Here is a 20,606-nt window from a genome sequence, read left to right as displayed (position 1 = left end):
CAGCCCTAACACTAGAAGTGACACTATGGGGCAGTTGCAGAGCCAGCCTCCCAATCAATCCCCATGTGGCTTCCTCTGCCCCTTGAGGTGGAGAGGAGCAGGTGTCTTTAACACCTTTTAACTGTTAAGAAACTAAGAGATGGGGTTAAAAAAAAAATGAAGATTCAGTGCAGTTTATTTTATTTGCTTTAACAAGCCTGAATTATTGCCTCTTCCATCTGATAGAAAAGGTGCCAGGTGCAGGATAGGAAAGTGAAGGGAGAGGTCTTATTCCTGATGAATCGTAGTCTAGTAGAAAACCCTCACAGATCCAGGTCATTTAATATAGTAGGCTATGAGATGGAGGTGAGCACAGGGCGCAGTGGGAGCCACAATGAGGGCCTTATCCTGTATTTCTCAGAAGAGACGGAAATTGCGCTAAAGCTAGAGGATAAGAAGCAAGGTCGGATTGCCATCCAGGGTTAGAAAGAGCTTGAGCTTGAATCGGAGTGAGATGGCAGCTCTCCTGTGGTAAGAGTGCAGATTGGGAGCTGGCGAGGGGTGAGGAACAGGGCTTGAGGTAGGGGCTAGGGCCTGGGGATCTTACCTGTGCCTTACTGAAGAGATGGAGCTTCCCCTTTGAGGGAAACACATGGCTAGATCTACATTGTAGATATGTGGCTCTGGCAGAATGAGGAGGATAAACTCAAAAAGGAGCACGGATGGGAGGTGAGAGCTGATGCTGGGGTAGGTGTGAGGATAAAGTCTGCGGGATAGGCTTTCTGACTAGCAGGGGTGACAGTCTAGGGAGCTCCCACTGAAATAAAGCAGAGGTGAAGGAGTGGGCTTCAGGGTGCGTAAAGAAGGCAGATTTAGACAAGTTGGATCTCATGGGCTGCAGCAGGTCACAGGGGAGATCCGTATCTGCTTCTTCTTGGCAGTTTGCCTGTCAACATGGTGATATTATTGATAGTTAATAATATTTTGGATTAACCAGGTCCAGGGACCTGGACCTATTATGTCATCTGGTTCCACTACCTTCCACTACCCATGACAGGATCATCCAGTCTTTGCTTGAACAATCCTATCAATGGGGATATTTGCCAGATCAAAAGCTTCCACTTCACTTAGTAACACTTTGTTGTTCATTCATTTGTTCATTCATTTATTCATTCATCCATTTATTCCATTCATTCGTTTATGAGTGAAAGTTCTCTGGTAATAGCTCAAATTTTCTGCATTCCAGCTTTTAACCACTGTGCTTATTGTTCTCCCTCAAGACACACAACGGATATTTCCTCTCATCCAAAAGCCTTTCAGACATTTGAGGACCCTGTGCATGTCCTCCTAAGCACCTGCCTTCTATGGAAACCATCCCAGTTCCTTTCCCTGTATGTCGCAGGTTCCTGAGTCCCACCTTCTGGGTTCTGCTATAGATCTGTCTCACAATGTCAATGCCTTAAAATATGGGTAGTCTGACCCCCATAGCCTGAAACAAGTGGAAAACATTGGGCTTAATATCTGTATGGTTGGGACACTATTTCTGCTAGTAAAAACCCAACACTGAATTTTCACTTTTGACAGCCACTCAAATTGGTGACTCCTATTAATTTTTTTTAACTTGAGATACCATTTATGTACAACAAGATGCTCAGATCTTAACTACACTGTTTAATCAGTTCCAAAAGATGTATGTCCAGATGTAGAGGCTCTCCATCTCTCCAGCAAATACCCTCACGCATCTTCCCAGGAAGGCTACCCCCCATTTTTCCACCCATTAGAGGTAAATGCTGCTGTGATTTTATTATCCCTGTAGGATAGTTTTGCTCATTTCAGATTTTCATGTTCTTCTTCTTCTTTTTTTTTTTTTTTTTTGTATATTTGGCTTTTTTTGCTCAGCATACTATTTTTGAGATTTAGCCTTCTTGAAATTTGTGTCACTAGGCTGAGTTCAGTGGAACTTAAAAACTCAGGGTTCCTTTTTTTAATGGATCTTATTAAAGGTCAGGTGTTCCTAATCCTATATTTGATCAGGTAAAATTTTAAAACTGTGTGGCATTTTGTTTTTCTTCTTATCTGTGCTTGTTCTTTTGATGTAAGAAAGCATTTTGAGTCTCATTTTTGGCATTTATTGTATTTTCTGTGCAGTTAGCCTCATACCCTTGGCCAGTTCACTACACTCACCTTGAAGATTAGTGTCCAGATCATTGACAGATGTGTTGAGCTCTGGGAGAAGTAGAGTCTTATTTTGAGTTAAGATCAGTATATCAACCCTCTGGGATTTGTTTGTTTCCCCAGCAGCAAATGTATTTTATCTAGCTGTGTGGTCCAGAAAGATCTTCCTAAAAAAATAATAATGCTATCATTATCCTGTTCTTCAAATTAAGAATTACCAGCAGGAAAAGAAAAGGGATTAATTTGTTGTGACATGGTCCCCAGCCCTGACTTTCTTTTTCCCTCAGTGCTTTCAAATCACTGCTGCACAAGCCATTCTCAAGATTACCATTTCTTCTTTAGGTATATTAAACCATTTTTCTTCCTCTAGTCTTTGAGATCTTTGTTCTCCGTGACTCATCTAGAGATTGAAACTCTCTAATCATCCTATCTTTTCATTCCCTAGAATTTATCTTGTATTCAATTTTCTTAAACTTTCCTGACTTTTCACCCCTTGTTTAATTTGAAGATCATTCTCCTTGATAAAGATAACAACAAGAATAGAAATTTTTCTTTTCTATCATTATTATTTATACCATAGAAGAGTGATCTTATTACTTTCTAATCCTTGATAGAACTTAGTAGTTAACCAACCCACCATCCCACTGACTCACGAATATACCAGTTATTTTGGTAATTTGAAATATAATACTTGACTCATTTGAACTCGAGTTACTTGGCTGCTATTCCAGCAAGCTACTAGAATTACAGCTGGAAAGAACTGGCAGACTACTGGGCTCTTTAACTTTTTTGCCCTTAGGTATATGACTCTTTCCATCTTGAACACATTGTTTAAAAACATTTGAGGTATCATGGATCTTTCTGTGCAGCTACACGATGGTGTCTTGAGGTTGGCTGTCTGCCACTGCTTCCCCCTTGTAACGTATCTATGCTTACATTTTATTATATTATTGTAGTGTATTATGGATTTTCCAACCCTCCTGAGAGTTTTCAGCCCTGGGATTATCTAAATTTTTATCTGAACATTTGGAATTCTCTATTTCTAGGGCATGGGCTCTGCATCCTCTCTCTCACGACTTCAGAACACAAAGATGACTTGCCTTGTTTTCTCCCAAAGTTCTTGTTACTGGCATTTCACCAGCACAATTTCTCCTTTGGGGTCAGAATTCAGTCCAAAATAGATGTCCCCTTAAACACTACATATGGTCATGTGATTGTCCTTTTCTCCCAAATTCTGAAGAAGTACCATTTTCTAAATGAGCAGTTTATTCTCAGATACCAAGCTGTGCCTGGCGATGCACCTGCTGGCTAGTCTCATTAATGACGTCATCAGAGTCCTCTGGGAATCTTGCAAGAAAAGAGATGATTCATTTCCCGAGGTTATCTTTGGTTCAAGGAGCTCCTAAATGGAAAATTAACTTGGCAGTATACAAATAGAAGGACTTGCAACTTTTTCACAGAGCGGGGAATCACTCCCATCTAGTCTGATTGATAGGCCACCTCTGTTACTTGGTTTAAAAGTGATACTAAAACTTTTAACTTGTCACATTAGTTCCAGGAAGAGATTGAATGAGTTGACTTTATCCACATAATTGCTTCAAAACTCACTTAAATGAAAAGCATATCTGCCAGATGAGAATTTCCCCTCTTACAAGATCTGTGGACATTCATTGTGTTGCTATGAAAGCCCACCACCTGGTTGAACCAGACTCTAGCCTTCTTGTAGAAGTATCAGTTTTAGAAATCTCAGCAGGAGAGGAAGTGCTTGGATTAAGTGACGTCATACAAAGATTTATGTCAAGTATTGGATCCCCAAGGGAAGAAAACTAAAATCTCAAAAATATGAGAAAGGCGAAATAAAAAGGTTTGTGTATTAGGAGTTAAGAGAAACGTAGTCTCATGGTTCCAAAGAAGGCTCCCATTGAGCGGTTTCTCATGTGGAGCTTCTCGTAGCTCACTGAGTACTGAGACAAGTAGCAGGCAGGTTTTCTTCTCTGCTTCTCCTCTCCACCCACTCCCCTCTATACAAAAGATAATTTAAAGTTAGTACAGTCTCACTAGTGCTAATTTCCTCCAAGGGCTTGCTTGCTTTTTCTGATTTATTCTGCCCCTCTCAGGACATGCCTTTTCTCCAACTTAAAAAAAATTTTTTTGGTACCAGAGGTTGAACCCAGGGGTGCTTAACCAATGAGCCACATCCCTATCCCTTTTTATGTTTTATTTTGCTACAGGGTCTCAGGGAGTTGCTGAGGCCTACTTTGAACTCACAATCCTTCTGCTTCAGCCTCCTGAGTGCCTGGGATTACAACGTACCCAGCCAACTTTCAAAATTTTCAGACCACATGAATTGGAAGACCTGTGTAAAGAATACCCATATATCTTTCCCCAGAGTCACTAATTGTAAATGTTTTGCTAGTTTGCTTTACTTCTATCATCTATGTATTTAGCTATTCATCTTTTTTGAGACTGAATCTTTTGAAAGTTGTAGACTCATGCCACTTCACTGCTAAATATGTACTTAAAACCCGTTTCTCCAATAAATATGAGTATTTTCCTATCTACTGACACTGCTCATATTGCACCTAAGAATACTAAGACAAAGCCTATTAGTATTATTACAAGCTATATCAATATTTTCTCAGTTGACCCATGTTGTTGTTGATGTGTGGTTTTTGAAAATTTTCCCTCAATCCAGGATTCAGTCAATCCAGAACTGGATTTGCACATTGCAAATGTGTCTACACATTGCATTTGGTTGTTATATCTCATTAGTCTCTTTTAATCTATAACAGGTTTTTTGCCTCCTTTGGTTTGTTTAGTTTTCTTGACCTTGATTTTTTTTTCCTTTGAGGAATCTGGAGCAGTCATCACGTAGAATGCCTCACATTCTAGATTTGTCCAATTGTATAGAAGAGTGCTGAGATGATGTACCATTCTCAGTATTTTACTTAGGGGACACATAATGTCAGGTTGTCCTAGTATTGGTGATGCTAAGATTGGTTAAGCTTTGACTCGTCATCCATTGCAAAAATTACAGGTTCCCCTGTGTGGTGAATGATTGGTCGGTGGGTTGATGTCTTTATACCATGCAAACATCTTGGTCCCCAAAACTTTCATCCAGTGGTTTTAGCGTCCAGTGATTGTTCTTGTCTGATTCAATTATTACGGTGGTGTTATAAAATTATAATTTTTAAAATTCTAGTTGTTAATGCTTATTAGGTAGTGTTCTAATATAAATTTTTTCCTTGCTTCTCTTTCTTTTAGAATCAGTAGAGGTCCATATCCTATTTTCATTTAGTACATAATCTGTTACTATTCTTTGTTTTTTTATGTTCAGTTTACTCTAAATTTGGCCATTTGGGACCCCATCAGCTGGTTACTGTGTCCTCTTGAGGTGATTGCATTAGCTCAGGCTTCCTTGCTTTCTGACACAAACATTACTGCTCCATAGTAACCAGGAGCAGACATTTCCCAAGATCTCCTGGCGATGTGATGTGGAAACCAAGCTCTGATGGTTGAGACTGTAACTGTATCATTCCTTTTATTTGCATTGGGCAGATATAGTACAAATGAAGGAGAGACCTGGAAGACGTTCATTTTCTCTGAGAAGCCCGTGTTTGTGTATGGGCTCCTCACGGAACCCGGGGAGAAGAGCACTGTCTTCACCATCTTTGGCTCCAACAAGGAGAATGTCCACAGCTGGCTTATCCTCCAGGTCAATGCCACCGATGCCTTGGGTAAGCTGTAGCCTCCTGGGCTCTTTGTCCAACATGTTGATTGACTTCCTGATGTGTGCAAAGCATCAGCTTGGGAACTACATCCTCAGAAGAGTTTGTGATTCATTGGGGGAAATGGGCATCTTTAAGTCAGAGAAAAACACAGGGAGGTAATATGAAGGCTTACTCAATCCTTAATAGGATTGTGTATTCTTTATAATGTGGTTACATTGTACAGTCCTGGCACACAATGGATCTGAATATTTGGCTCTTGAATATGTGGATGGATGGATGGATGAATGAATGAATGAATAAAAAAAAACATTTTCCAAATCAGCAGTTCCAAGGTGATGTACCCAGTGAGTGTGCTTCACTGTGGAAGGCAGAGTGCTCAGTGACGCAGGGTCCTCTCAAAGCTGTCCAGAGCCCAGTCATGATCTGCTAGTGTAGATACAGGACAGGTAAGTAAGCAAGGAGGAGGGAAGCTTGTCAGCATCCCCTCACACTCCCCATGTTCTGCTTTTTTCTTCTTCCCTGCTATGGCCAACATTATTCCAGCTACACAGAGTTCCTGGTGTCATTTCACTTCCACCCATTTAACCTCTGCTAGTAGAAACCCCTTTCATGTCTCAGAATCCAACACACTTGGTACTGGTATCTCAACCAGAAGACACCTCCCCTCTTTTCTATGCCCAGAAATAAGTGTTGGGCGTGCCTGGAATTGTGAATTTGTGTTTGTTATTCCCCATGTGCCGTCTTCCATCAATTAGCTCATAAGACCCTTAAAAGCAAGCGCATGTTCTGTGTATGTTTTATTCCTACTGGGTGGCCTCATTGCCTCATAGGCAGTAGGGTTTTACTCAGTCTTTACTCTTTGAATGGCATTGAATTGACAATTGTGAATCTACTTTACGTAGAATTTAATCTGAACAAAGACACTTGGAAAAAAGATGCAGGTTACCAGAATAGACATAGGCATGCTTTGGAATTCCTGCAGGAATCACCCTGCTGACATTCTCAGTGGATATGGGCAGGTGGGGTGACTATACAGGTTGTCTCACCACTCCTCAGCATTTTCCACAGATATACTGCACTTCCAAGTAGGGCAAGCATTGTCTGCAGTGCTCTTGGGCCCTACTTCAGGTGTGCCTGTGCCACAAGAGGAAGCAGGCAGGGAATAGTAACTCCGAATGACATCATCACTGAGCTCTCAGCCTGCCCTCTAGTTTCCTAGGAGAGAAATGCCCTTGTGTACCTATTTTTAAAGGAAACTGATGACTATCTTAATTCAGAAGTTTGGTGCTAAAAAGGGACTTCTTCTCCCCAGTTTCCTCAGATGAGTGTTTGTGTTTCCAGCTACATCGTTTTCATTTGTGTGGGTGCTGCCCAGCTTCAGCATGAGCCCATTAGAGGCTCGGGATGGCGCCCAAGCTTTGTACCTGTTGGATGGCAACAGGATGCACAGGAAGTGGGGGACAGTGCTGAGGTGGGTGGCGAGACAGGAAATCCTACATGGGCTTGGCTCTGATGCTCAGTGCTTTCTTTTCTTCAGGGGTTCCCTGCACAGAGAATGACTACAAACTGTGGTCACCGTCGGATGAGCGGGGGAATGAGTGTTTGCTAGGGCACAAGACTGTTTTCAAACGGAGGACCCCCCATGCGACATGCTTTAATGGAGAAGACTTCGACAGACCCGTGGTTGTGTCCAACTGCTCCTGCACCCGGCAGGACTATGAATGGTTCGTTATTCAATTCAGGGCATCAAATTGTATTTTTTTCACTCAACAGACATGGTCCCATCCCCTGAGGACAGGAATAGAAGGAAGGAAATATTTAGTAAGCATCTTTTATGTGCCCAGAACTATGCTAGGCACTTTACACATAAGTTGTCCTCCTTAATTCTGTAGGCCTTGTAAGGCAGCAGAGGCATTTTAACCCAGAGAACTCATTTATTCAGAAATTCAGAGCCCTGGGATTTGTTTCTAGGAGGGTGTCCCAAAATGGGAAAAGCTGCAGGTTTCATTATAGGTAACTTGTTTTTCTTAGGACCCCTATCCCACAGGGATTTATTTCCTCATCTAAAATGTTAAAAAAATATATATATATATATATATATATATATGAGATTCATTTATTATTGCTAGAGAAAAATATCCAAGGCACTCCTAGAAACATTAAAAGTAGAAGGAGGAAGAGGTGACTCTTTTCATTCTATTGTGATCTTTGAAAGGAAGGGGAGAGCTGTGATTTGCAGTTGGGGAATCGGGAAATCTTTAGAGGAAGCCCTGGTGTAAATGGTCTTTAAGGAGACATCTGGGTATGTGTCCAGGGAACTCTAAGACCATGCAACAGTGGACAGTATGGGGCAGGAATGGTGGTGGTGGTTTAGTTTGAGCAACTCGTTGGGTGACTGCAGCAGAGGCAGGGAGTAGAGACAAAGTAGAAAATGACAGAAGCAGTAGGAGTGGAGGCCCTGAAGGGAATGGACCTCATTCCGTAAGCAGGAAGGGCCTTGATGACTTCTGAGGTGAGTTGGTTAAAACAAATGCTTAACTATAGGAAGATGATTCTAGCAATTGAGTGGACAGGATTTCTGATCTCCCCAACAGTCTGTCTTCAGCAGGAAAGTGTTGTAGGGGTATCAATAGAACTTTGTCTTAAACATATTCAGAGCTTACATTTCAGTGTTTGCTGGGGCACCAAAGAGCTAAGTTTTGTTTGGGACAGTGCCACACTTATCTAATTAAAGCCAAAACCCTGTAATGGGTTCTAGATTAGAGGTTAGAAGAGGGATCTATATAAATGTTTTAGGCTTTCTAGGTCACATGAAGTCTATGGTCTCAGTTGCAGCTACTCAGTTATGCACAGCATGGATAAAAGAAAGCAGTGGGTATATCTATGATTCAATAAAACTTTATTAAAAAACAGCCCCCTGTGTCTGACCACTTTTAGACCATGCTCTGAAACTTGTAGGTGTGAATCACCTGGGGTCTTATTAAAATGCAAATTCTGCCTCAGGAGTTCTGGGGAACTGTAGTTCTGTCAGGCTGTCAGGTGAAATGATGCTACTTATCTGCATATCTGGCCTCAGAGCAGCAAGACTTAGAACATGCAGGACATTGCCTTCAGTGCCTACTGCCAAGGTCACAGCACAGATGCTTGAGTATTCTCAGAACTTGGTATCTCCTGAGGATCTTGGAACCAGTCTCCCTGTAGTACTGAGGGGGATACTTTACTTCAAAATAAAATTAAGACTAAATAAAAATGCATAAGAAAATCCAACAACTCTTTAGGGTTCTTCCTTGACTGCTATTATACTTAAAAACAAAAACCAAATGTTAAGATCATCTTTCTCTGCCTACCCCCTGCCAAACAAAAATGTAAACAAGTAGAACTTGGTGTGCCTTCCTGGGAGACTGGCTGGGCCCCTGCTGGTCTACCATGCCTTTCCTATCTGGCTTGCTGGAACCTGCTGAGTGCTTATCCCTGTTTTGTGTTTTTATTATAGACCAGAATAACTACCTGCTCTGCTCCTCATCGAGTTAGGCTGCAGGCCCTGTGAGAACGAGGGACTGAGGGCACTAGGAAAATGATGACAGGCTTTTATGTCAGGTTGTGCTCTGTCTCTGTTTGCTGCTAGGAAGGGGCCAGCTTGGCAGCATAGCTCTTGAAGTGTTTGATGGGATAGGACTGTGGCACTGAAAAGGGAACAGTCTCAAGATGGACAGCAGGAGATGAGATGAGAACAAGCAAGCTGAGATATCTGCTTGTGAGCTCAGCCACTGATTGATAACTGAATTTAAAAGGCTAATTCTGATAGTCCTTTCAGACCCCACTGAGAAGCCCAGTTTTCAGCCCATTCATTTACTGCTTTCAGGGGGTAGTTTATTTTATGTCTTTATGTTTCTTCACACGGCCAAGACATGTGACTTTAAAATTCTTGATGTGCCTCCTAGTAAGCAGTACATTTTGTATTATGACCCTGTACCTCATGTATGTGTGCGTGCACTTGCGCGTGCGCGCACACACACACGCACATCATTAAAATAGAAGCTTTATGGGACAATATTTAAATGTGCCATGCCTTTTGCTTTCTTCCATTCTTTTGGGGGAGGGAGGAAGCTGGGCGTGGCCCTCTAAAGTGCTTTCACAGCCACCAAGTTGAGACTGCAGCCACACAAAGCTGCCTAAGAATTGGGCACCTTGATTTGGAGGCAAATAAGTAATTAGTTAATACTTCATCCAGTCCCTAAAAAGATGTAAAATAGCCTTTTGGTAGGAACTGATTGAACGAATTAGACCTGTTTGATTGAATAATAGAACTTGTCGCCTTTGGAACAATTTTCTACAAATTGCTAAATGTGGATTATGTAATACAAACGACTTTGCCCTGTGTTTGGTTGTACTTTTCATAATATAAGCATTTAATTCATATTTATTGAATTAAATATAGTAAGTGAAGCTTTTCAAGCAGAGCATATAAATGTGGACGATCCCTTTGAGTTACAGAATTGACAGCTTGGGTGAGGCTTAGAAAATTGCTGCCTGACTCTAGAGTTGTCAGATGTAGCTCAGAGCAGCAGTGAGGGCAGAGCTGACTCACAGGTGCTGCCCATGGAGCAGGGAGGCTTGGTCCATGTGACCCCAAGATTGTCGGAGATCTTCTGAAGCCAGCTATTATATCCCAAAGTGTAGCAGCCCAGGTGGTTTAGACAGTATATGGGCAGGGTCTTCAGTGGCATTGAGGTTTTAGTCAAAATAATTTTGTTTTATAAAATTCTTTTTAAACTTTTCTTTTAATTCTTCTGGTTAGGTCAAGAGAAAGTTTCACTGAATGCTAGTAATTCTTTAACTTTTGTTAATCCCTTTTAGCCAAGAAGAAAAGGCACAACTAGAATCTTTGGACTCCAGTTAGGGAACTGGATCTGCTTAAAATTTAATATTATTTGGTTTGGAGTATCAGGATTTGTATTGTTTTTTTCTGTTTATGGCATGTAATAGTGTTTTTCCAATTCTGGTTTGGATAAAAATTGTCTTTTGCAGATGTATTTTAGTGTAAAATGAGTATTCTTTAAAGTGGCATGTCAAATAACCATAATACAAGTGATGGTGTGGTAAAAGGAGCAGGGTTGAAACTGAAGTGCCTGAAGTTTGTAAAGTGGTGGCCTGAACTAAACCCAATTGCCTTTCAGTGACTTTGGCTTCAAGATGAGTGAAGATTTGTCCCTAGAAGTGTGTGTTCCAGACCCAGAGTTCTCTGGAAAGTCCTACTCCCCACCTGTGCCTTGTCTTGTGGGCTCTACCTATCGGAGAACAAGAGGGTATGTATCACACAGGTTGCCAAGTGAGGTGCACACAGGGTCTGCACAGAGGGTGAGAATCCAGGACCACCTGGGCTCCTTTCACTTTCTACATTGTAGAACTTTAATTTATCAGATTGTAAATAGCTGGGCAGGTTTAAAATGGTGGTGCCTGCAGACTCTCCTGTTCCCAGAGAGAAAACACTTGCAAGTTCGTAAGCTTTTCTGCAACATAAAAGTCATAAATGTCAACAAGGACACATCTTGAGAGGAGTCCATTGACAAGATATGTCTAAATGTTTTGCCCAGAGCAGTGCACTAAATGGCCTGGGACTGTTAAGTCAATTATGAGCAGAACTGACCTAGAATCTCCAAACACCTTCCTCCTCGTGCTGTAGGGAAACGTGTGGGTGGAATCTGTTGTCCATGGTGGGAATTGTGTTCCCAGTTGGGGGTCCCTCCATGACTGATCTTTGGTGTTTCTGACCTCTTACTTTGTGTGTGCATGTGGGGTTGACAGCTACCGGAAGATTTCTGGGGACACTTGCAGTGGAGGAGACGTTGAAGCACGACTGGAAGGAGAGCTGGTTCCTTGTCCCCTGGCAGGTGAGAGGCAATTTCTTCTCTATGGCTTCTTGAAATATCATTGAAGTCTTATCTGGATCTTACCTCAGTCAGGCTTGTGGCTCTTCTAACTCAGTGGAGAAAAAATAAACGAAATTACAAGCATCAGAGTTCCCTTTTCCTCTTAAGATTGGCATCCAAACTAAATTTATATATAGTCTTGCATCTTTAAAGGAATGGAAAATATTTAGTATGGGCTCAGTTTTTTGAAGGAAATCCCTGTGTTCATTGAAAAGTGTGTGTTTGGTGACTGTTGTGTGCTAGGCCCTGGGTGGGGGCCAAGGGTGCCCACAGGCTTTTGTGTTCTTCATCTGTTGTTGCCGTTGAATTTAAAGACACCTATGGCTTCATAGGAGGTAACTTAGTGGTTTGTCTTAATTTTGTAATAATTATAGCTAATATATTAATGGAATTTTGCAGATTTTAATGTACTTTTCCATGCATAGGCAGTTTAATCCTTTTAACACCCAAATGAAGCACATATTATCAGCTTCACTTAATATGTACATATCTATGAAAAAGCAAGCATGTCCAGAAGAGAGGATAAGATAACTTACCCAAGGTCACATATCCAGTAAGTGACAGAGTTAAAATTCAAATTCTTGGGTCTATTCCTTTCATTGGACATCACCCAAATGGCATTCCTATTATTCAGAAGATCATTATTCCTACTAATTTTGGAAGACTTCTTTGGGATGATTACACATGCCATAAAGGTGTACTGTTTTCTAAAATGTGTTTCAGATTGATTTTCTGGGAATATAACATGGATATTTGTTACACAGACATGAAATTATAATACCTTAAAAAAGAGTTAACCTCATGGCCTCTCTTCTTTCTTCACTGTGCTTCTTATTCATTCAGATCTTCCTTCTTCCCTGTGAGCCCTGCTCTTGCTCACTCTGCTCGGTGAGGGCAGAGGATGAGCTGACTTCCATAGCGTGGTGGTATCCAGTGGAACAGCCACAGGTGCCAAACGAGTCATGAAAGCAGTGTGTAGGGCAGAGCAGCCTCTCCTGCGCCCTGTTGCCTGTTTGCCCTGGTGTTTTTCATGCTAAGCTCATTAGTCCTTTAATTTAATCTTCCATCACTACCAGAGTAATTAACATATCTCACCGTGGAGACTTAAAAAAGAACCACTGCTTCAGCAGATTCCTACAAATGAGCAGATAATATTCAGATATTCCCATCACAAGTGCTGTTATTGATGAGGACTTGGTGAGGAGGCTTTGAGTGATGGCTCTAAAGGGCCTAGAGTACATACTTTTGTAATAAATATTTCCAAAGATAATTCAGCAAGGGACAAAACAGTTTGTATAAAGCCATCAAAACTGGCAGGAAAGCTATTTTCTCTTTTGATAGGAGAGGATAGAATAAGGAATGAAGTACAAAAGTCTCATTTCAGTATAAACCACCTCCTAAATGTCAAAGAAGCAGAAGAAGGCTAAAAAAGAAAGGAAATAGAAGGCAGGGAAGTACCCAGAAAGAAAAAGATGTTTTCATAAGGCTAATGGGAACCAGAACATTTTGCAAAGATGAGGTAGTCTGGGCATCTGGAAGGATTTTTATAATGCAGTAATTTTTCTTCCTTTTGATTACTCTTAACAACACACATTTCCAGGCTGTGCTTACATATGGCCAGCACCGGCCAAGCATTCTGTTCCTTTTCTAGATTAGGCATTATACACTGAAGTACTGCATGCTGCTCACTGTCTAATCCTGAAGCAGGTTTTTCTGGACTTGGGCTCTTCTTTGTTTCTTGGAAGAAACAAAGTACCATGGGAACTACAGGGACAACTGAAAGGAGGCATTTGATTATCATTTGATAGCTTAGAAGCTTTTGAAGTAAAGTGAGCCCCAAAGAAAAGAAGGCATACTTACCTATTAGAAACTGTAGGTGGATTCACTTTTTGAGGTATTGTTTCTCCTGATGGAGTCCAGAGGGGGCTAATCCAGGCATGCAGCACTGGGAGTCACATCTTGGTTCCACGTGCACCACGCTGTCAAATGGATGCTTATTTTTTCTTCTTCATTTTTAAAGAACTTTTTACTGTTAGACTCTGGGGAGATGACTCACGTTAACAAATATCCAAATATAGGGACAGACTCAAAAAATAGCAGCTCAACATCATCCTTAAGCCTGGCTTCTCCTAATCCTCCTTTGTCTAATCCCTCTCTGGGTGCCATTGTGGCACTCCTCTGGGTTTTGCCTGTGAGGTTTGTTTTCTCCAACTTCTCTGGGTTGGGTGCTCACATTTATTCATTTATTACAAAGGATTTTACAAAGAGTGCAGGTAAACAGCAATAAGGAAGAGTGTGCTGGGTGAGGTGGTGGGGTGTGAAGCTTCTGTCCTCTTGCTGGGTGCACTGCCCTCCACGCACCTCCATGGGTTGGGCTGACCGAAGCTCCAACATAGAGACTGTCGACAGGGATGCTGAGGTTTTGCTTCTCTCCACTCCTGTGGAAGAGCCTGGATGTCTTCCACGCTGTTTCCTAGGTGGAAAAGAAAGAGTGCTAGGTTTTCCTGTTACTGATTGTCTGACTTAAATAAATCTCTTCAGCCGCATGGGCCTCTATTTCTGTGTCTTAAAAAGTGGCAACCTGAGGATGTAGCTCAGTGGTAGAACTTGTTCTTAGCACCTGCAAGGCCCTGGCTTTGATCCTTAGTGTGTGCATGTGCGCATGTATACACACACACAAAATACAAAAGAGTAGCAGAAGGAGGAGCTGGGGTCCCACTGTTCTCTTTATGTAGCTCATTAGTATCTACATAAAAAGAGGCAGCATAGTAGTCACGTTTTAAAATATAGACTATGAATACCTGGGTTCAGATCTTGGTTCTGCCACTTACTAGTTGTATGGTGTTAGACAAGTAACTTAGCGTCTCTGGTCGCAGTTTTCTCATTTGTAAAACTGGGTTCATGATAGCTCTTCTATCATGCAGTTTTTGGGAGGATTAAGCAGTGCCTAGCATGTGGCAAGTACATTGCATGTTTCTTGAGCAGAAAGAAAATCTTTGTGATGATTATACTGCAAAATATTTTGTAAATAGTCCAGAGCAATTGTATTATTATTTTGAAAATCTGTCAAGTTGGTATGATTGCCACATGTCATTGTGAACAATATGAATGAACGAACTGGTTAGAAAACTTAGTGTTATGGTCTGGATGTGAGGTAGCCTCTAAAAGCTCATGTAAGACAATGCAAGGATGTTCAGAGGTGAAACGGTTAGATTTGAGAGCTGTAACCTACTCAGTGGATTAATCTGTTTGATGGATTCATAATCTGAAAATCATAATGGGTGGTAACTGTAAGCAGGTAGTGTGTGGCTGGAGGAGAGGCTCCCTGGGAGGGTGCCTTTGGGGTTTTATATTTTGCCCCTGGCACTTGCTTTTGCTGTTTCCCAGCTGCCATGAGCTGACAGCTTTTCTCCACCATGCCCTTCTGCCATGATGTTCTGCCTCAGCTTGGGCCCAGGACAATGGAACCACTCAACCATGGACTGAACCTCTGAATCCATGAACTCAAAATAAACTTTCCTTCCCTAAGTTGTTCTTGTAGGTATTTTGGTCATAGAGATGAAAAGCTGACACAGTTAGTTCCAAGTCTTCAATGACTAATGGTGTCTGGTTAATGAGATTATGATGTGGTTATTCAGGTTTCCTTCACGATAACCAGCTGGGAAAGGTTTATTTTAGCTCACAATTTTAGAGGTGTCAGTCCATGAATGGTGGCCAGGAACCAAAAGAGCAGCAGCAGGAGGAGCTGGGGTCCCACTGTTCTCTTATAAAGGTCACACTCCCAGTGACCTAAAACCTGTGAGGCCCCACTTCTTAAAGGTTCCATAACTTTCCAACAGCATCAAGCTGAAGACCAAGCCCTTAACTCATGGGTCTTTGGGTACACTCCAGATCCAAGTTATTGTGTGGTGCTATGGGACAGTCAGAAAGAGAGAGAACATGGTGATTGGTCTCATTGATATTGGCAAGTGTGACTCTGAAGACTTAGAGGTGGAATGCAAAGTGTGGATACTGAAGCAAGTATACTGGGGTATCTAGATTTAAAAAAAAAAAAAACATCTAACGGGTAAAATATTTGCAGATGAAGAAACAGATTCACTGGCATTCAAATAACCTGCTCAAGGCAGAAATATCATCCATGATATGCCTTCCAGGTTTGGATTCCTAGTTTTTTTCAGTTGATCTAGACCATGTAACAGTGGTGTTGAAGTTTGTGTATTAAAAAAAAAAAAAAAAAAAGGTCAGATCAGCTAGGAGCTCTTCAGCATCCCCCAGGTCCACTCTCTGTTGCTTGTGTATCTGGCAGAGGAGAACGAATTCATCCTGTACGCCATGCGGAAGTCCATCCACCGCTATGACCTTGCCTCTGGAGCCACAGAGCAGTTGCCTCTCAGTGGGCTTCGGGCAGCTGTGGCCCTGGATTTTGACTATGAACGAAACTGCTTATATTGGTCTGACCTGGCCTTGGATATCATCCAGGTGAGTCAGCCATTGGTCTGCTTCTGGGGGTTGCAAAGCTGGGGATCAGATTTCATCCTCATACATGCTAGGCAAGCTGTCTATTACTGAGCTCTCCCCGCGGCCCAAATCCATGCATTTTAAAGGAGAGAGAGTATCTTTATTCATTGTCTACATAATCATTTTAGAAACACAACTCCCAAAACTTTTACCTATATTCTTAACCCAACAGAAATTATACAGTGTCTGGGTATCTTGGGGGTGAGGAACGGGGTGACCGTGAGTATAGCTGTCCCAAGGATAGCACCTGATGGCTAAGAGCTTCACAAGGGAAGAGCAGCTGTGAAGGCAGATACAGGAACTCAGAAATAGCAGCAGTTTGGTTTCATTAGTTTTAAAAGCAGACACATGCATCTGAGTAATCTCTGACCTCATTAATGTGATATAGCACATAATTTAGTAACCAGTGTTCATGACGCTAATGCAGAGTAATATAAAGGATTAAATTCTGTTCATTGTTTTGTTTAAAACAGGAAACCATAATACATTTTGGAAATGCCCTTATTAAAACTCAGCTTCATGTGTCTGGAAAATTTAACAGTATAAAACATCTCATCCCTTGGCAATCCAGCCAGCTGAATAAAGGGTTACTGTCCATGAGACTGATTTGGCAGAAGATCATCTGAACATTTCACAGCATTTACTGCTGTTTTTCTCTCTCTAGCGCCTCTGTTTGAATGGGAGTACAGGGCAAGAAGTGATCATCGATTCTGGCCTGGAGACAGTGGAAGCTTTGGCCTTTGAACCTCTCAGCCAGTTACTTTACTGGGTGGATGCTGGCTTCAAGAAGATTGAGGTATGTGTATCCCCATGTTTTTCTTAATTAAATGAGGAGGGGAGCACCTGGGCTTTGATCCAGATTTGACACAGGGGTGGGAGCCAGTGTGTTAAATTACTCTGGCAATTTTCTAAGAATTTCCAAAGAATGGAAAGGCTGAGCCCTTAGGAGAAGGGGAAAGGAGGGGGAGGGTTGGTCCCAGAATGATTACTCGCTGCCATAAAAGTCCCAGGTGAGAACGTGGTGTCTGATGTCATCAGAGATAACGTCATTAAGATAACTAAAAGTTTATACTTTGGCTAACAGAAGCATAATATAATAACAATAATGATAATGATGCCATATTGGTAACAGTCCAGTAATAATGCTAGAGTAATAATGACAGTGACATCATCATCATTATTATCTATAATAATAATACAGATATTACTGTCTATAATTTAGCTACCCCAAAAACGTATTCAATCTTACATGTGCAAGGCAACATGAGGGTAATAAATGACTTATACATCACCAAAAACATTGGGTTGAGGAATATAGGTCCACCCAATTCCTGAAGGTAGTGCTGAGGCCAGGGACACTGCCTCAGCAGCTTTTTGTACTGGTGCTACATGGAAGTAAAGCATGCGGGTCTTCAAAGTGGGAAGTATAGTAGAAGCAGGGAGGCGCAGAGCCAAGTGAGGTTGCAGGTCCAAAGAAACACTTGAGGAGCTCCGAGTTCAAGCTTTACCATACCAGCTAAATGATATGGTGCAAGGAACTCAGCTTCTGTAGCTTCCGTCTCTTCATGTGTCAAATGAAGATTGATTTATTCACTCAGCCATTTGACAAGTGCTTTGGTGCATGATATGTGATAGCTCTGATCTTAGGCTCTAATGATGCCGCAGTGGGCAAGAAGACCTTGTGCAAGTTCCTGTTCCGATAGACCTTAAGTTTCAATAGGGACAAAATGATAAAGAAATAAAGAAACCAGTTCTGTTGTGATGAGTGCTGCAAAGAACTTAAGTGCAGGTGGTGTGATTACATGGTTGGGGAGTGGAGCATTAGGAAAGGCAGACAGGTCGGAGGCCTCCTGAGGCTGTGGCATCTGAGCTCAGCCTGCTGGTTGCAGTGTGCCCCTCATAGGGATGCTGACAGAAGTAAACAAGATGCAGGGTGCCTGGTATCTACCAAGTGCTGCCTTAGTGGTTTTGTTATTGCTGTTTCTGTCCTTTATTTACTTATGTGTTGCCAGAACTTTGTGAGGTGCTAGAAAAATGCATCTGCCCTTTCATAGGCTTGTTGGGTGACTCCTTCTTAACTCAAATACTGTTTGTGCAAAGTGGTATAGGATGAGTTCACAAGCTCTTGGATGAGGTGGGTTAGAAAAGTTAGGAAGGGAGGTCAACCCAGAGCTGTTTTGAAGGAAAATTACTGTGTGTTTAGAGCAAGTAGTCGGGAAGGCAGGCCTGCAATGAGAATGGAGGGAGCAGAGTAGTGAGTATATATCAGACTCGAGGATCGTGGGGACTGCGCAGCTGGAGTGGAAGAGGGAGAACGTGGGGCTTGTTCTTGGACTTTTCGTTGCAAGGCTGCTATGTAGAGAATGGGCTGTATTGGGCCATTGGTGGAGGGTGGAGTAACATGGGTGTGTTAAATAAATAACACAAGATTAAGACAAGTCCTCCATATCTGTGGGTTTCACATCAGTGGATTAAAAATGTTCAGAAACCAAAACGAAACTGTACTGAACATGGACAGACCTTTTTTCTTGTCATGATTCTCTAAACAACACTATAACAACTATTTACATAGGATTTACATTGTATTAGGTATTATAAATAGTCTGGAGAGGATTTATAGTATATAGGAGGATGTGTGTAGGTTACAGGCAAATGCTTTACAATATTATATAAGAGACTTGTGCATCCTTGGATTTTGAACCAGCTCTGTGGATACCAAAGGGTAAAGCAAGGGTGACCACTTAACTCTGCAGATCATTGTGTGGTAGGAAGTGCACACATAGTTCCGACTGTTCTCAGACTATGTGAAAATTGGCACAAGAGCCTGAGGAGGGATCAGCTCATTCTGACTGGAAATGAAGGCAGGTTTCCAGATGGTCTGGAACTGGAATCATGCAGATGTGTGGGGGATGGGCTGGGGGAGGTGCCTCTGTAGGCAGGGGCTGATAGAGGACTTTGGCAATGTGAGTCTTTTTTTTTTTTAATATTTTGTTTTAGTTGTAGTTGGACACAATACCTTTATTTTATTTTTATGTGGTGCTGAGGTTCGCACTCAGCGCCCTGCACACGCTAGACCCCAACACTCTACCACTGAGCCACAACCCCCTCACCCCCTCAATGTGGGTCTTTTAAGGAGCTCAGATCCATTCTGGCCTTTTCTTTTCCTCCTCTTTTCGTCAGGTAGCTAATTCAGATGGTGACTTCCGACTTACAATCGTCAATTCCTCTGTGTTGGATCGGCCTAGGGCTCTGGTCCTAGTGCCTCAAGAGGGGTAAGTGTGTCCTCAAAAGAAAGTCAGCATTGTGTCCAATGCTGCAACAGTAGGTTCTTATAGAAATGTAAACTTCTGGGCAAAACTCTGCTTCTCATGAATATGGTAGAAATAACCTATTAACCGAGAATTTTGAAACCACACCTTAGTCATCAAGGCCAGGTAACTCCATTTGCTTTTCATTAGCAAGTACCAGACTCTGGAGGCATCCAAATGTCTCACATCTGTAAGGTGTTTTTTTCAGTAAAAGTAATGGTGAAAGGGACTCTCCAGACACGAAAGGCCCTCTCATGTATTGTAAGGATTGTTTTATCTTCAGTTTCATGCATGGCACAAATATTTAATTCAATCCATCTTTCCCCTGCCTCCCCTCACACCCAGCACATATAGGTTTTCTTACTCAAAATTAGTATGTACTCGGCTGGGACTGTAGCTTAGTAGCAGAGCACTTGCCTAGCATGTGTGAGGCACTGGGTGTAATCCTCAGCACCACAGAAAGATAAATAAATAAATGCATACAATAAAATAATTATTTAAAAAAAGTAGTATTGTGTTTAGGGAATGCAAAGTCCTTTCATGTCTGCTAGTATTTATGATCAAAATTAGTACTATTTTTTTTTAAAGAGAGAGAGAGAGAGAGAATTTTTTAACATTTATTTTTTAGTTTTCAGCAGACACAGCATCTTTGTTTGTATGTGGTGCTGAGGATCGAACCCAGGCCGCAAGCATGCCAGGCGAGCGCGCTACCACCTGAGGCACATCCCCAGCCCAGTACTATTTTTTTTTAAAGAAAGGTTCTTAAAATAATCTATGTACTTGGTTAAAATATTAAAAGAGAACAAAAGTGTATGAAACAAAAGTATTTGGTATTTGTTTTCCTCCTCCTCTTCTTTTTTTTTTTTCTTTTCTTGTATATTGGGGATTGACCCCACTCGCTCCCTACCACTGAGCTACAGCTATATCTCCAATCATTTTTTAAAAAATTGTGTTTTTAGACAAAG

At 41.7% G+C, this 20,606-nt stretch overlaps 1 protein-coding gene across 3 annotated transcripts in view; it reads left to right on the top strand.

The window, feature by feature from the left end:
* Positions 1-20,606, top strand: part of Sorl1 (sortilin related receptor 1) — a 162,637-nt gene that overhangs the window by 73,366 nt on the left and 68,665 nt on the right. For all 3 annotated transcript variants that reach the window (XM_046438730.2, XM_046438729.2, XM_058577154.1), the window contains exons 13-19: positions 5,713-5,891; positions 7,423-7,609; positions 11,063-11,191; positions 11,691-11,776; positions 16,122-16,294; positions 16,998-17,129; positions 19,514-19,605. In XM_046438730.2, coding sequence (XP_046294686.1) covers positions 5,713-5,891; positions 7,423-7,609; positions 11,063-11,191; positions 11,691-11,776; positions 16,122-16,294; positions 16,998-17,129; positions 19,514-19,605 — 978 coding nt within the window. The remainder of the gene's footprint in view (positions 1-5,712; positions 5,892-7,422; positions 7,610-11,062; positions 11,192-11,690; positions 11,777-16,121; positions 16,295-16,997; positions 17,130-19,513; positions 19,606-20,606) is intronic.

The sequence above is a fragment of the Marmota monax genome, unplaced genomic scaffold, assembly GCF_021218885.2.
Source record: "Marmota monax isolate L192 unplaced genomic scaffold, Marmota_monax_Labrador192_F-V1.1 WCK01_AAM20220418_F8-fsc00081, whole genome shotgun sequence".
NCBI lineage: Eukaryota > Metazoa > Chordata > Mammalia > Rodentia > Sciuridae > Marmota > Marmota monax.
The sequence above is the reverse complement of the archived record's forward strand: the minus strand, read 5'-3'. Positions and strand labels throughout refer to the sequence as shown.